The 17,187-nt window shown below is 39.0% G+C and overlaps 2 protein-coding genes across 2 annotated transcripts; one reads left to right on the top strand and one right to left on the bottom strand.

The window, feature by feature from the left end:
- The first annotated feature begins 474 nt into the window (after positions 1–474).
- On the top strand, positions 475–5,715 carry LOC115962984 (basic blue protein-like). The gene is made up of 3 exons (XM_031081868.1): positions 475–609; positions 4,726–4,916; positions 5,117–5,715. The coding sequence occupies exons 2-3, from the start codon at positions 4,742–4,744 to the stop codon at positions 5,440–5,442; spliced, it is 501 nt and encodes a 166-aa protein (XP_030937728.1). The 5' UTR covers positions 475–609; positions 4,726–4,741; the 3' UTR covers positions 5,443–5,715.
- Positions 5,716–6,329: 614 nt separating this feature from the next.
- LOC115964326 (CBL-interacting serine/threonine-protein kinase 6-like) lies at positions 6,330–15,374 on the bottom strand. The gene is made up of 2 exons (XM_031083661.1): positions 15,217–15,374; positions 6,330–6,525 (listed from the first exon to the last, which is right to left on the bottom strand). Exons 1-2 carry the CDS (start codon positions 15,372–15,374, stop codon positions 6,330–6,332), a joined length of 354 nt encoding a protein of 117 aa, XP_030939521.1.
- Between the last annotated feature and the right edge of the window lie 1,813 nt (positions 15,375–17,187).

Genomic DNA, 17,187 nt, shown 5'->3' with positions numbered 1-17,187 from the left:
GTTTCTTTATTTATTCTACAAGTCCTTCTTATGGCAGTCTTTTCAGCTAGTGCAGTATGCATAGGACATTCTTGTAGGAGAAGTAATTAAACTACATGATTTCATATAACCAAGTTAAGCACTCTCATTATTCTATTCCCCTATGACAGGAATCCAAGAGCAACAATCCTTCCAACAATAGAAGTTCCAAGATATAAACCTGCACCAGTTGTTGCATATTTTTCAGCCAGAGGTCCTTCACTTCTTTCAGAAACATTTTAAAGGTAATTTTCTTTCTCATGCAACTGACAATATATAAATATAGATGCTTCTGTTCGAATCTGTCACATAATGTATGGTCTCATTCTACCCAACATATTTATATGTGTGCATTCAACATGCATTCATGCATATTTAACATAATGTTCTAGCGTACTTTCCTTGCATTAACATAGTCTATAATTAATTTGATATTGCAGCCTGATACAAATAACCATATAATGGCTCCAGGAGTGGCCATTTTAGTGGCCACGATTCCAAAAACAGAACCTGGGAATGCTCCAATACGTTTGAAGCCATCCCAATTTGGCATAAAAGATGGAACATCAATGGCTTGCCCACATGTAACAGGTGTTGCTTCACTGGTTAAGTCGGTGCATCATGGATGGACTGAAACTTTTTTTATTTTTAAATAGATCAGGTTGGGTAATATCCATACCGGACCTGTGAATTACGAGTTTGGATAAAATCTAACCTGATAATCTTTTATCCATGATGAATTGGGTGTTACCCGTGTACCTGTTACCCAATGGGTTTGGCCATCCCTAGCTTTCCACACATGATGCAAAATCCCTGCTCTAATATCAAACTGATGTAGGACAAGAGGAACAACAAAATCTGATTTAAAACTTCTTGGCAGATCTGGTAGCACTTGGGTTTTGAGGGTTTAGGGTTAGGTTTTGGTGGGGAAAAGATTGGAAAATAATAGGATTTTAGGGTTTCCAAAGGGGACAAGGATTACTGGGGTTTGAAGATGAAACAGAGGAGAACAATCAGATTTTAGGTTGCTGTGAATAGTGCTGTGAAATAACTCTCTAGGCATCACTCCTAGACTTCCTAAGCATCACATTCCTTGGCATCACACCTTAGAGAAGGTTGCATCACACAAACCATAAAAGAAAGCTTAAGAGCTCATAAATTCTAAAAATATATTAGTCTTCATCTTCAATAGAAAGCATTACAACCCTTTAAATATAAGTCTAATACCTATCCTTAGTAGAACTAGGATTTCTTAAAACCCTAATGTAGCGTTTGGTATGGGGTAATGTTTTAAGATTCCCAGGAATGTTTAAAGATTCCCATGTTTGGTTGCAAATCACTTTAGGGAATCAGATGCTAGGAGAATCTGGATTCCCCCTTTAAATCCTTCTTAGTAGGAATGTGGATTCTCTTTAAAATAGGTGGGTTAAAGATTCCCAATGTTTGGTTGCAAATTACTCTAGGGAATCAGCTGCTAGGGGAATCTGAATTCCCCTTTTAAATCCCTTTCAGTAGGAATGTGGATTCTCTTTAAAATAGGTGGGTATCAAGATTTCTAAGCCTAAAAGAAATTGTTTTTTTTATAAATTGACAATTTTAACCATTTTTCTTTATCATTTAAGCAATTAAAATAAAATATAAAACAAATTATATCTTTTCTCTTGTGAGTCTTGTCTTATAGACCCAACCATTGTCAGGTTGTTTTGTTATGGATTAAGCTCTTTAAAAAATTATTATTAAGAATAAAGCATTTGAGAATTTAAATAGTTTTTTTTGTATTGTACTTGTCATTTTAAAATGTTAGACTACAGTATTAATGAATTTTTCATAATTAATAGTTTATATTTTGTTTTTCATTATTTATTTAAAGAAAGAATTTTTTAAAGGACTTGGTAGTTAACATTCAAATCTAAGGATAGAATGGAAAAAAATAAATAATTCATTTAAGATTCCTAAGAATAAACCAAACATTATCATCTCACATTCTTAGGACTCTTAAAAGATTCCTAATGAAACCAAACATAAGAATAGCCATATTCCTAACCATCTAGATTGCAAGGAATCACATTCTTAGGAATCTAGATGTCAGGAGAAATGTGGATTCTCCCATACCAAACGCCACATAATAAGACTTGGACTCTTGGGCTTTTATTACTAAGCACAACTAAATAACTAAACTAAAATAAGAACGAATGGACTATTAGCACAACCCATTCTAGAATATTAAGAAATTACAAAATTGCCATTAATACATAAAATCAAATAAAATATAATAAAGCTGTCTTCCCACCACCTCCTGCATCAATCACACAAACCATAAAAGAAACTTTCATAGGTCTTAAAAAACAAGAACCCCATCCTAGTTATCCAGGATGGGAAACATTAAGCTAGATGATAATGTAGGCCCGACTACCTTAAATTAGCCACAGATTTTGTTCTTTTTTCACTTCTCAGATCGACATTGGTGGGTTTCACAGTTTTTTTAATTGAATCTAAGCTTTTTCAGGTGGTGGTAGAGGAAGGGGGAAATTGTTTCTCTCTATGGATTTTTGAATGGGGAAAATACTTCATGAAACCAGTTTTTATGGGCAAGATTACGACACAATGGCTGATGAATAATATTGAGCACACTGAGGTTGGGGACAGCCCCAAGCAATTTTTTACACTCAAGGAAGGTGATACTTCTTACACTTTGCATCGGGGTTCAAATTCTTTTGGTCAATTCTTATTAGTGATTGAACTCAAGGTTGGCAGACTTTGGAAGTCTATCATAATCCCTGTAGGCAGAGCACAAAATTGTTGGAGGGTTTTTGGGCTCTAATTAAGAAAGATGTTGGAACCCAACCAATACGCTTTGTGTGATTCAAAATTTATAGCTTAGATGCATAAGCAAAATTCAGAGTTTCAATCCCTGTATTTTCGTAGAAACGGTGAAAGGTCATATGCAGGCAAGGGATATGAATTAGTCACAGCAGCTTATTACCAAAGAGAAGGGAAAGGCTCAGATAGTGGAGATACTGAGTCTAAACCTGCACAGATGGTGGCAAACAAAAATCTAATTGGTAAGTCTTGCACACATGGTGGTCATCAATAATCAGGTTGGCAACTCTTGTTTGATAGTTGTGGGTGGGTGGTGGTGGTGAGGGGGATCGGTGCATTAATGCAAATACTAAATTGGGACAGAAAATCCTGGCAGGAAATAAAATAGATTCCCATTAAGGTTTAGGTTTAGTGGTTTTTGAGCATATTTGGTGATTTTAGAGATTTTGGGGGCATTTTGGTCATTTTAGAGGTTTTGGGATATTTTTGGTCATTAGGAGTGTATTTTAATTATTTTGGTGGTTCTAAAGGGTGTTTTGTTCTTTTAGTGGTTTTGGGTTATTTTAGAGCTATGAAGCACGAACGCGGCACCAGAGGTGTCGCATCCGCGTCCGACGCGGTGGGACGCGGCGACGCGCAGGGGACGCCGCTGCCCGCGCGTCCGGCCGTGTCGTGCCATGTGGATTCCACATGCTTTTCGCCGACTCGTGCCGACGCGGCTCCGACACGGGCCGATTCACCCGGAATCGGGCTGACTCGGGCCTAAATCGGCTGAAGCGGCTGATTCAGGCCGAAATTCAACCAAAAAAGAAAAAAAGGTGCAGAACGCACCGTTTGACTTATTTCTAAACCCTACTTTAGCCCAGTTTCACACAAACGCCAAAACATAAGCTCCTCTCCTCACATTGATCTTGATGATGAAGAAGTTAGTGTTTGATTCTCTTGTTGATTGTCTTATTGATTATCTTTTATTTAGTTTTAATTTCGAACTTGTGAGTTGTATTTTAATTTCCTAACATCATGAAATGTTTTAGTTTCAATCTTGTGAGTTGTGTTTAATTTATGAAAATCATGTTTTAGTTATTATCTACTATTGCTCTTAAATTTGGTATATGTTTGTATAATGTGAAAAAGTATGCTTAGCAATATATTAAAAATATAAATAAAAATATTTTTAATAATTTTTTAATCGCCGAGTCCCATCGCACCCGCATCTACCTTTTTCAAAAATTGCTGAGTCCCGCATCTACACCCGCACCCGAATCCCGAAACGCACCCATGCTACATAGTTTTAGAGTTTGGTTATTTGTAGAAATGATACTAGGGTCTAATTGGGTACCTAGTTAAAACCTAATTAACACAAGTATTAATTGGTTAATACAGTATTTGACCCAATGCTTAAAAAAAAAAAAAAAAAAACGGTATTTGACCCGATTAATAATTGGATGGGTTTGCGTGGGTAAATGAGTTTGGATTGATTTTGCCACCCCTAAATTACTTCTTATGGCTTGGGGCTTAAATAAATAAATAAGCTTATTATGCATATGATACCCTCATTCTCCAATTTGGAATCTGGTAAGCTCATTTTGTTTTAAGCCAGTGTTTTTGTCTAATCTTATGCATCCAGCAATTGTTACGCTGGTTGTTTGTTTACCTGGTTCTTTATAACAAATGCAATTGGATTTCAATATTTTTATTTGAGAGTAATGTATAAATTCTAATTACTAAACAAAAAAACTAATTCAAATTCTTTTTATGTTACATGGTTCTAAACACCTTTGTTTTGTCAATTTGTAAAATTTTTGTAATTTTGATTTTTTGTAATAAAATTGATAGTGACTTTAGTATGATTCTTCTCTATCCGTATTGTTGCTCTATTTGTTGCAGAAATTTTAATAGCCAGATGGCCAAGGAAGCAGCTTTTTTGTTTATAACATTATTGGCTTTGAGATTTTACCAAGAGACTGCTTTGGCAGAGACAAAAACTTTTCTTGTTGGTGGTTTAAAGGGTTGGACCAAGGAAAACATTGGTAATTGGTTTCCTATTGGAACAATCTTCTATGCGGGTGATAAACTCGGTGAGTATGAACTCTTTTTTATTTTATTTTTTATTTGTTAATACAATCACACCAATCTAGAAACACATCAGATTAGATTAGTCATATAATTTTTGTACATAATCTGAGTTGATTTTGTCAGTGATACTCTATTAAGGAAATTTAAAGATTTTCGAATCTCCCAGCTAAGATTCAATTTTCTCTTTGTTTCTATGTTACAGAGTTTGAATACAACCCAACGGAGTACAATGTGGTGTGTGTAGACAAACATGCTTATGAAACATGCAAAGCACCAGAAGGTGCTTTGGAATATAACAAGGGAAATGATCAAATTTATCTCGAGGAAGGAGAAAACTATTTTATTTGCACTACACGTGGATGCTGTGAAAACAACATGAAAATGATGGTCGTTACGGCAGCAGGACAGAGACCAACAGATAGGGAAGAGATGGGCCAGGTCAGGTCAGGTCAAGACAATCAGGTTAGAAGTTGGGTCAGGTTGATTGGTATTTATCACATGTTTTTCTTTCTGTTTTTGATAACATGAACTTGCCATTTAGGAAGTCATGTAGCAAATTACTTTATGTAAATGCTTAAATTAGATTCACCCATGTCAAGGAAGAGCTCACCCGAACAAATTAACAACCATATGGATTTGTTCATGTGATTGTGAATTTTAAATTGAAGTGAGTTGATTTGGAAAGTGGGTTTCTTTGGATTTTGGAATAGTTTTGTCACATGTAAGAAATGTATGTAGTTATGTGGATTGTAGATTAAATTGTTAAAGTTTGCTGTAATGTGTATAATTTATTTTTTAAAATTTCTCGAAGATTATTTGTTCTCCTTAAAAACTGAACTATTTCTTAGACTATTATCTATCTCTATCCCTAGTCTTTACTAATATATCATAATACTATTTTGGTTTTTTTTTTTTTTGATAAACGGGTATGTGCTGTTGATAAACGGGTATATCATCAAATAATTTAGGGCAACAGCACATGCCCGTTCAGTAAAGACAACACAGTTATAGCAATAAATGATATTCATAAGGGTAAATTTCACAAACCTCCCCTGAGGTTTATAATAATACTAACTAGGTCTAAAACATTCTAAAATCTACCAATTTAGTCCTCAAAAGAAAATTTTGTCCCCAACTTTCTATCACTCTCTCTATTCTATCTTTGTTGCTCTCCCTCTCTCTTCTCTGAATTCTCTCTCTAATCTCTCTCTAACCGTCTAAACCCACCGCCAAACAAACCCATATCACCTACAGTCGCTAGAAAACCCACCACCCAACAAACTTATATCACCCATACCCATTGCTGCCTAGAAAACCTACTGCCCAGCAAACCCATATCACCTACACCCACATCTGGCTAGGAAGACCACCTCCCAACAAACCCATATCATCCACAAGTCCCACACCCACAACCATTAAACTTGAACCACCCAGAGAGCTTTAGCACCATCGTAGCCTTTCTTTCCAATCACCTCCGGCGCCGCGTAAGCTGGTGTGTCACACATTGTGCATAGCAACCCATCATTTAGACTGAAATCAGTGACTTTCAAATTACCTTCTTCGTCTAAGAGCAAGTTCTCTGGCTTGAGATCTCGGTGGTGGGCTCCATGGCTGTGGCAAAAATTGATGGCAGAGATGGGTTTTTGGAAATAGACTCTCGTCACTTCTTCTTTAGAAAAGCTCGCCTCCACTGACGAGTTCCATGGCAAAGTAGATCTTGAATTTGCTCGCCATAATTTCGTGGAGCTCAACTGTGTTTGGATGTTGTACCATCTTCATCACCGAGATTTCTGCCTTGATCTGCTTCATCATACCCACTTTACAACCTTCATCACCACGCTCTTCCCTAACTGTAAGTTTCTGGTATGGTGATATGAGTTTGTTGGGTGGTGGTTTTCTAGCTACAGGTTTGTTTGGCGGTGGGTTTTGCCGGTTAGAGAGAGAGAATTCAGAGAAGAGAGAGGGCGAGGAACAGAGACAAAATAGAGAAAGTTAAAGACAAAATTGTATTTTAAGGATCAAATGGGTGGGTTTTAGAATTTTTTTTCGACCTAGTTTGTGTTTTCACAAACCCCAGAGTAGGTTGGTGAAATTTACCCTATTCATAATCAACGGGATATACCTTTTCGAAAATGGGTGATGAACAACACATTACAAAACGGGAATATAGCTTATCAATTTTTTTAATATATTCCCGTATAATCAACTTTAACCTTGTTTAGGCAGTAGCACAATAACAGGTGATCAACAACGCATACCCATTTATCAAACACCAAAAAAAAAAAAAAAAAAACCACACACACACACACACCCATTTCTACCCCCCAAAAAACAACACGTACGTACCCATAAAAAAAAAATACAACACTAAAGTTATATAAACAAATATGTAAAGAAATTGGACAGCTACAATTTTTTTTTTTTTTTTTGGGGTGAAAAGGAAATTTTATTAAAATAAATTAAGCAATACAAAGTTTAGGGTAAGTAACACCCCAAGAATCAACATAAAGCCGGTACAAAAGAAAGGGAGGAGGGCATGAGTACAAAATAAGACTGTCACTAATGGTAGCTCATTCCTTAGACAAAAGGTCTGCACAGTGGTTTGCTTTGCGGTAGAGGTGATGGATGTGAGCCTCTTCAAAAAGCTAGAAGAGGTGCCTGCAATCATAGATCAAAGAGCTGCAAGGCTGAGAAGAGATAGATGGACTATCATTGATAAGAGTAACCACGAGTTTTGCATCAGTTTCAACATAAAATTTGCTGATGTTGAGTTGTTTTGCTAAGGTTAGCCCATTGCGAAGGCCCTATAATTCAGCTGCCATGGAATGGGTGAGGCCAATGTTTCCTGAGAAACCTCCAATCCAAGAACCTGAATTGGCTCTAATAAGGCCACCAGCACTAGCTTTGCTGGGGTTACTAAAGAGGACAGAACCATTTGTGTTGAGCTTGAAGAAGCCTGTGGGAAAGGGGGAGGGGGGGGACTGGCTAATGTTCATGTTGGGAGCAGCGGCAGAGAGGGTTCGTGGTAGGTAAGAGAGTGAATGGATTTTGAGGAGGATTTCACTAGGAGAGAAGGGGATATTTTCCACGACCAATTTGTTCTTGGCCAACCAAATAGCCCAAATAGTAAAGGGGAAACCAACTTGCCAAGAAATGTTGGGATAGTTAGAGATGGTGTCATGGAGGGCGGTCATTTTCTTGATCCAGTCTAATGCTGAGTGAGAGTGGAAATCTGGATGAGAGTGGAGAGTGTCGAGAGATGACCAGATGGGGTTGATCAGGGACAATCACGTAAAATATGAAGGGTGAACTCAGGCGAAGTTTTGTAGAGGGCAAGAGGAATCAGTGTGGATCTTTCTTTGAAGGAGAAGAGTTTTGGTGGGAAGACTATTATGGCAAGCTAGCCATAAGAAGGTGGCGATTTTGGGGAGAGGGGGAGTTTTCCAAAGCCATTTCCAGAGAGGTTGAGAGGAGGGGTTGGGGGGGAGCGGTCAAGGACAATGAGATAGGCAGAACTTGAGGTGAATTGACTATTTGGAGATGGGAGCCAATATGGGGTGTTGGGATGCCGAGGGTGGGAGGATTTAGGGGTAGCATTGATGGAGTCAATGATGCCAGGGGGGAGGGGGGAGGGTGTATAGCAGTATAGCACAGTATTTCAAAACAAAAGCAGTAAAGCTAGGCAGTAAATCTGCTACCTAGCTTTCTATTCACAGGTTAAACACAGAGAGATACCAGTGGTTCTAGCGTACTGCTAGGTGATGGAGCCCGGAACCTATGAACAACCATTCACTCACATAGAGGGGACTAGCAGCGTGATGGGAAGGTGGACTATGGTAATTTGGATTTTGGAATGTCTTTGAGGAAAATTTGGGTTTTTCCTTTGGAGGACCACGGGATGGGGAATGGGCCATCTCATAGTTTTTTGTGTGTTATTTTTTTGGTCTTTATGTATCATTCAAATAATAATAATTCGTACCAATTAAATTACTTGGGTTTTCTTGGATTGCTTCAACAATTTGAGCCAAATTTTGAAATTTGAAGAGAGACCAAGGTGTAATATTTTTGGGTAAATTATGATATATTACCCTCTCTAAAGGAAAATTGGAAAAGCAAGAGGGGCCATGCCCACCACAAACACAACCCCCCCCCTCCCCCCAGCTCTGCCACTGCAGTCCAAATAATAATCTAGAAAGCTCAGACAAGAAAAAGCCAAAGTAGAAATCCTGTATAGGCTTTTTTCTTTTCTTTTTTTTTTTTTTAAAGTAGAAACTCTCGTACACTTGAAATCTTGAATCTTAAAAAAAAGAAAAGAATCAAAGGATGGATTTGTGTTAGGTGATGGTACAGTGCATTTAGAGCTTGTTTAGCCGTGTTTGGATTGAGATGGAGGTATATCGGTATATAAGCGAATTTAAGGATTTTTTGGAAGAACCGTTACACTTGTTTATTTTCCAAAATCGAATATGAGAAGAAACAATTAATTCAAGAGGGTGGCAAACAGTGGGAATTTGAAACAGAGTAATAGTAGAAATGTGAATCAGCAACATAAAGACTTTTTTTCTTTGAAGAATGAGAAAAGGGAAGATAAATAAAACTTTTTTTTAGAAGAATGAAAAAGGGAAAATAAATAAAAAGGCTAAAAAATGATGTGAACGATAATGTGGCTTAATAGGAGCATAATAAAAATAAATATTACGCTTCAGCTTTTAGATATATAGAATATAGATGAATTTATGAGGTTGGGTCTTGACTCATGATTGTGACAATTATTTATATGAGACTGAATTTTATTTAGTTTAAAATTCGAGTATTTATCTATGACTAATGTTGGTGGCACGTGCAAGACATGTGCTTGCTTTATAAGATATCTCCATTCTACCATTCCTCAACATTAAGAACAAGCAAATCACAGGGAAATCCATCACAGTTCCCCGAAACCAATCAAAGATTCACCAAAATGCCAAGTGCACAAACTTTGTGAATAGTGGTAGACCACTAAATTAGGTCTTCCTACAACCAATGTAGCTTGTTTGATGGCCCTAAATTAGCACTAGAATTTTTTTTTTCTTTTTTTCAGGGTGATTATTAAGAAAATTCAATTATACAAAAGGGTGTCATTTTACAGTATTCTTCTTCTTCTTCTCTCTCTCTCTCTCAAATAGTTTGGTGTATCACTAAATCTACTTTTGGCATAATGTGGCTTTACAATATAGGGTCTCTAATTTCCTCGAATCATTCAATTAGGGATTTTGATTCTTAACCATTTTCCTCTCTATTTGATGACGTCAAGGAAAAACCGTAGAAGATGAGTCCTACACTTTAGAGTCTTAGAAAAAGGTTTTTTTTTTTTTTTTTTTTTTTACTATTAATTTAATTGTTTTTGTTTTTATTTTTATTGTTCCCTGATCTGATATTTGGTAAGTGGCACATGTAAACACAAAATCTCAAGTTTGAAAATCAAACAATTGAATGTGTTTCATAAGCGTAAATTTGTATTGATGAATTTGCAAGTACAATTCTCTATATTTAGATTCTAATACAATAGAATAATCTTCTGATTCGATCTTCCTAGAAAAGTCTTCAATTCAAGTATTGCATCGATGAAGTCTTGACTCGAACATAAGATGTCCTCTACTTAGATTGGAAAGTGGATTGAAAGGTCTTTGGAATGAAATTGCAATGAATCTCTGGCTGTATGCTTGTTAGAGATTTCTTGTTCTTCGCGTTCTTTGTGTTCTTTGTGGGTTCTTTGAATGTTCTTGATCTTTGAAGATTTGTGGTGAAATTTCTCCGGGACTTTAGAGCTTAAATCCATTGAAGTTTCGATGGATCAAAGTCTTTGAAGTTTTTGGAGGATTTGAAGCTAGATTCCAGTAGAACTTTGAGACTTGGAAGAATGTTCTTCGAATGTTTTTCGTCTATAAAGATTTGTAGTGAAATTTCTTTAGGGCCTTGGAGGCTTGGATCTGTAGAACTTCATTAATTTGTAGTCTCTTGGTGTTTATGGAGGCTTTTGAGCTTGATTCCATTGAGCTTTATGATCTAGAAGGAAGAATTGAATGTTTTTGCTTCGAATATTCTTCATATTCAAAGGTTGAAGTTCTTGGAAGTTTTGGATCTTGATTCTGGTAGAGCTTCAAGACTTCTAAATGTTTTTGAATCCCCTCCTTCAAGACTGAGAAGGGTCTCTATCTATAGGAGTCATGGGGAGATGTGATGACACATGATTGACTATCATTAATGACATGTGTCATGATTTGAATGGAGGGACTTTATATCTTATTCTCTAAGGGACACATGACATTATATGATTAGCCAAAGTATTCTAATTTAAAATAATACATGGCGGTATTTAATTTGACTGCTTATGTTATTTTAAATTAAATATCAACACGTGTTGACGTGTAATTGGCTCTTAAGTATTCTTTGCAATTTTTATTTAGAAACACTTGGAATATTTCTATTGGTTTCTAAATATTGTTAACGGGACCCACTAAATAGCACATGGCGCTTTGTGATTGGTTGCAAAATTTCCACTTCTACAAATGCCCCCTCGAGACATGTTCATGTACACAATTTTTTAAGTGTGGTAAATGAACGAGGTAAAAATGCAAAACTGACCATTTAACTTTCAGCTTTTGTCACTTTAGTCCTCTAACTTTCAGTTTTGTCATTTTAATTTTTGTCAATGTAGTCTTCCGTTAGAACTTAGTTATCTTTTTCCGTTAAGTGATCAAAACTACACCGTTTTGATATATATATATATATATTTTTATATAATAATTTTCATAGTTAAAAGAAAACTATAAAAAAAAAAAAAGCTGTAAAAAAAATAAATAAAAAAACATGTCAAAAATGGTGAATGCAAATCCAGAGGGAATCGACGAAGTTCGGATGAGTTGGAACGTGTGGCCACGAACGAAGGTTGAAGCGAGTAAGTGCGTAATCCCACTCACTGCCTCCATTTCTCAAATCCACCCTCACCCTGACATCCCCACGCTCCACGTCGCTGCAAAACCTGTGCCACTACTCTCAACCCTTACGCTTGCGTCGTCTTCACTGCCAAGATCTGGATCTGCCCCTTCTGTTACCAGCGCAACCATTTCACTCCTCACTATTCCATAATCTCCCCGGCAAACTCTATGCTTAACACACCACTGATCAATACACTCTCGCCGGATTTCATTTTCGTGCTCGATACTTGCATGATCGAGGAGGAGATGGGCTATGTCAAATCGGCTTTGAGGCGTGCGGCATGCAGCGTGCTATTGGTTTGTTGCCCGAGAACATCCTTGTTGGCTATGTTTCATTTGGGACTCCGATTTAGGTTCATGAATCAGACTTCTCCAACATGTTCAAGGTTTTGATTTCTTACTCGCTATTTTTTTTTTTTTTTTTTTTTTTTTTTAAATTGAAAATTATTATTAAAAAAAAAAAAAAAAGAGCTGAAAGTTAAAGAGGGTCATTTAACGGAAAAAGATAACTGAATTCTAACGGAAGACTACATTGACAAAAATTGAAACTTAGAGGATTGAAATGACAAAGCTGAAAGTTAGAGGACTGAAATGACAAAAGCTAAAAGTTAGAGGGTCAATTTTGCATTTTTGCCTTTTTTTTTTTTTTTTTTTTTTCCTTGGAGGATTTGCCTTCAGTTGTTTATTACTTTATTTACAGCCAACGTGGACATTGGCAACAAAAGAAACCCATGTATCATGGCACTAATTCTGATTGTGATGCTAACAAGCTGCCATGATTTGTCTTGGACAAATTGGAAATAACTTGAACATGCTCTTTTCTACGGGTAAGTAAGCACTGGGCTTTGTAAATTGAGAACCAGTGCAAGGTTGCACGTGGTAGGCCATAAAGGGCTTAATTGAATTCAACAATTCTTGGATCCTTTAGTGAAATTTAGAGCCCATAAAAATTGCGTGGACCACACACCATTTTTTTTTTTTTTGACAAAAGTGATAGAATTATATTAATGTATAAAAGGTACAAAGGAAGAGACACAAAGTGTTAGAGGAGTTTAAAACAAGCTTGACCCCACATCCCACTAACTCCGTGGCCCAAGAAGAAACTCCTTAAACAACAACCATAAAAGTATTAAAAAATACAACCCTACATGCAAAAAGCACGTAAAGGTCATATCGTAGGGTGGTGGGAAAGAGGCTTGGCCAGCCGTTGATACTACTCCAGTAATTCAGACTTGCTTGTATATATCAATGGGGTGGGTCTGTACATGCTTGAACTGAACGCGATTTCTTGCATTCCATATAGACCATGCTGTAATAGACCACACTTCGAGCTCCTTTCTGTCCAGCCTCCCCATCATTTGTTGTGCCAGCACTTTCCCCGTACTAAGGCCCACACATTACGGGCTAACGGGCATTCCCATAAAATGTAGCACGTAGTTTCATTTTGCTGGCAACATAGAGAGCATCTGGTATCTATTCGCACCTTCCGCCGAGCCAGGTTAGCTTTGGTGGGGAGAACGTCCAAGCATGCCCACCACATAAAGGTGCGGACCTTTGGGGGAATATTGAGTGACCAAACTTTCTTCCACATGCGTTGGTCCTGTGCGTCCAAGGAGTGTTCTCCAGTTGGAGGTTTGTTTGGTCTGAGTGCCACTTGATATGCTGTTCTTACCGAGAAGACCTGGTTTTTGTTTTCCTTCCACTTCAAACTATCCCTTGAGTTTAATTCTCCCCTCTTACACCACAAAATGTCCTTCAATGTGGACTGGGTAAACGTGGCCGCTAACAAGCTGCGGTTCCACTGGTTGGTTTCTTCACTAACCAGGTCTCACACCTTCAAACATGTATTTGCTCCATCTAGGAACTGTGGGGGTCGGGGTAGCCACTTGTGAGAACTGATTCCAGTTGATCTCCCATCTCCCACCTCCTATATCAATCCCTCCCTTATCACCTCATGGGCCTGAAGCAAGCTTCGCCAAACAAAGGAGGGGTTTGTTCCCAACTCGGCATCCATGAACGTGCTCAAAGGGAAGTAGCGAGCTTTGTATACTCAGTAAAATAGTGAGTGGGTCTCCGTGAGCAGCCGCCATGCTTGTTTGGCTAGCATTGCCAAGTTGAAAGCGTGTATATCCCTAAAACCCATTCCCCCTTTCCTCTTCAATCCGCACAGCTTACTCCAATTTATCCAGTGGATTTTTTTCTCATTACAGGTCTGCCCCCACCAATATTTAGAGAGGGTTGAGTTTATCCCATCACAAATTGTCTTAGGGATCTTGAATAAGCTCATAGAGTAAGTTGGTATGGCTTGAGCGACATTTTTTATTAAGACCTCTCGCCCAACCTTTGATATATTCTTCTCCTTCCACCCTATCACCCTATTTGTAATCTTCTCTTGCAACTCTTTAAATGTACTGACTTTAGATTTCCCTCCCACCATAGGCAATCCTAGGTAGTTAACATAGTCCATCATCTCTTGTGCACCCAGCAAACTCCGAATTTCCACTCGAGTCTCCAATCTTGTGTTTTGACTAAAGAAAAGGGAGGTTTTATGTCGGTTAATGGCCTGCCCCGAGGCTGCTTCATAGGCCCCAAGTATGCTCAGGAGTTTCTGACAATCGTCAGAGGTGGCTTCACAAAAGAGCAGGCTATCGTCGGCAAAAAGGAGGTGTGAAATCTGCACTCCACCTCGACATGAAGGGATGCCATGCAGCTGACCCGATGTGGTGGCCTGCCTTAATAAAGAAGAAAGGCCCTCAGTGCACAAAAGGAAAAGATAAGGGGAAAGAGGGTCACCTTGTTTGATCCCACGGGTTGGTGTGATATGTCCCCTTGGCTCGCCATTTATAAGAAATGAATAGGAAGCAGTTTGCATCGTTTCCATGGCCAAGGCAACCCACTGTTCAGGTAGATCGATCTTAAGCATAATTTGTTTAAGAAAGTTCCACTCGACCCTATCGTAGGCCTTGCTAATATCCAACTTCACTGCTATATGCCTTATTTTTCCTTTCCGTCTGTTTCGCATGCGATGGAGCATTTTGTAAGCCACTGAAGTATTGTCTATGATCAGTCTATTAGGGACAAATGCACTCTAGGAGTTTGAGATGACGCTAGGCAGGATTGTCTTTACCCGGTTCACTATTACCTTTGATACCATTTAAGCAACCATGTTTCCTAGGCTAATGGGTCGGTATTCAGTGATTTATTCCGGGTTTGACTTTTTTGGTATGAGCATCATGTGGGAGTGTTGCATTTTCCGCAAGTAGTGGCCGAGTGCAAAACTGAGAGAATTGCCGAGGTGACATCCGGCCCTACAATGGGCCAGAACCGTTGGAAGAACGACGACATTCCATTGGGTCCTGGGGACTTGGAAGGGTGCATTTGGAGCAGGGCCACTCGAACCTCATCTTCCGTATACGGTATCAGCAAGGAACAGCTCATCTCCTCCGTCACAACACGTTCCACAGAGTTGAGCACTTCATTCATGTGTGTCAGATTTGAGGTTATAAATAGTCTCTGATAATACCCCTCAATCATCTCTGTAACCTTGTTCTCATCGTTTTGCCATACCCCTACTTCAACAGTTAGCCCCTCTATATGGTTCTTCCTCTTATGTTGGCTGGCTCTTTGATAGAAGAACTTAGTATTTTTATCTCCAGTCGGAAGCCAGATAGCACAGGATCATTGCCTCCAAAAAAATTCTTCATCATGCAGTAAACCATTCACCTCCTTTCGCACTGAGTTGATATGGTCAAGATTGAGGCCATAGTTTGTAGTAGCCAATTCTTGTAGTTCACTCTATTTTGTGGTTAGCTTAGTGCGTGTATTCCCAAAAGTATCTCGGCTCCACCTCACCAGGTCCTGTCTGCATCTCTTTATTTTTCAAACAAGCGAAACATCGGGCTCCCTATTGGTTGGGCTTGTGACCAGGACGTTCGGATGAGCTCCTCGCACGTCTCATGTGTGGCCCATTTCTCTTCAAACCTCTACAACTTCTTCCTTCGGCCCCTCGAGTTACTCCTGGTATCAGTATGCAATGTAATGGGGTCGTGGTCTAAATATGAAGTCGTTTCTTGTTGAACCTTTGCCAACGGGAACCTCTCCTTCCATTTCAAGTTCACTAAAGCCTGGTCAAGGCGAAGCTCCACAAAAGCGTTTCCAAACCTCCCATTCCGCCAAGTATATGGGTACCCTTGGTATCCTATATCAACCAAGTCACACTGAAGTAAGGTGCTTCGAAACTCCTGCATTACCCCAAGCGGTTTGGGTAGCCCACCACTCTTTTCAAAGGATTGGAGAATTTCGTTGAAATCTCCGATACATGCCCATGGTAACGCTGCTTGAGTATGGAGGTTCTTTATCATGGTCCACGTCTCCCTTTTGCATTGTTCCTCGGGGTGGTTGTACACCCTAGTTAGTCTCCATGGTTCCTGAATAGAGACAGTAACATGCACATCAATATGGTGGAGAGAAAAAGTTTGTGGGTCAACTGTGATTGTATCCTTCCATAGGAGAGCAATCCTTCCACTTCGACGAACACTCGAAACTGCTAGCATGGAGTGAAAGCCGATCTCGTTCTTTATGGGTTCCATTTCCTGTATAGACAGCTTTGTTTCCATTAGAAATAAAAATGTGGGTCCTTTTGATCTCACCAAGTCGGCGAGTACTTGAACTGCACGACGGTTCCCAAGCCCCTTGTAGTTCCAACTCATGATGATCATTGGGTTCGGCGGGGCTGGGACCCAGCCACCACCGTTGTTACTGTGATAGGGTGAGACACTTCCATGCTTCTGTGTCACTTACCACTTCCACCTGCCTCGTCCTCTGTTGATTCCAAGGCCACTGTATTTTTCCTTTTGTGTCTCGCCTCCTTTGCTAGGAGTGGCTCAATTGTCTCCATATTCATGTTTTGTGATCTTTCTATTTTCGTCCACTTCCTTGGAGTTGATGAGGGGTTAGGGTACGTTGCATGGTTTTGTCCTGTAGATACTTCACCTTGAAAACGGGCCCCCAAATCTTGCTGATCCATATCAATCTCAGAGACTGCTTTCTCCTCAAAAGCTGGCTTGCCCGAATCAGCGCCTTCCACATGGTGTTTATCTTGATGGGACGTATCCTCTGGTGTGAGGCCTAATAACTTTTCTCGGGTTTGGTGGTCTCCCTCATCTTTGGGATTCTTTTCCAGATCTTTCCGATCCTGTCACCGAAGTCAAGGAATGTACCCCAGGGCTTTGCGGCACCGCCGGTTGTGATGTGGGTTCGGCGATGGGTTGTTTAGGAGGGCTCTTGGATCTCCTGT

This window comes from Quercus lobata, chromosome 10 (genome assembly GCF_001633185.2).
Source record: "Quercus lobata isolate SW786 chromosome 10, ValleyOak3.0 Primary Assembly, whole genome shotgun sequence".
NCBI classification, from domain to species: domain Eukaryota; kingdom Viridiplantae; phylum Streptophyta; class Magnoliopsida; order Fagales; family Fagaceae; genus Quercus; species Quercus lobata.
The sequence above is the reverse complement of the archived record's forward strand: the minus strand, read 5'-3'. Positions and strand labels throughout refer to the sequence as shown.

Excerpts from the sequence above, each read along its gene's own strand:
- LOC115962984 (XM_031081868.1), top strand. The coding sequence starts at position 4,742 with ATGGCCAAGGAAGCAGCTTTTTTGTTTATAACATTATTGGCTTTGAGA. Across the intron at positions 4,917-5,116 it reads CTATGCGGGTGATAAACTCG|AGTTTGAATACAACCCAACG; the intron begins GTGAGTATGAAC and ends TCTATGTTACAG.
- LOC115964326 (XM_031083661.1), bottom strand. The coding sequence starts at position 15,374 with ATGAATGAAGTGCTCAACTCTGTGGAACGTGTTGTGACGGAGGAGATG. Across the intron at positions 6,526-15,216 it reads ATGTCGTCGTTCTTCCAACG|CCATGGAGCCCACCACCGAG; the intron begins GTTCTGGCCCAT and ends TTTTTGCCACAG.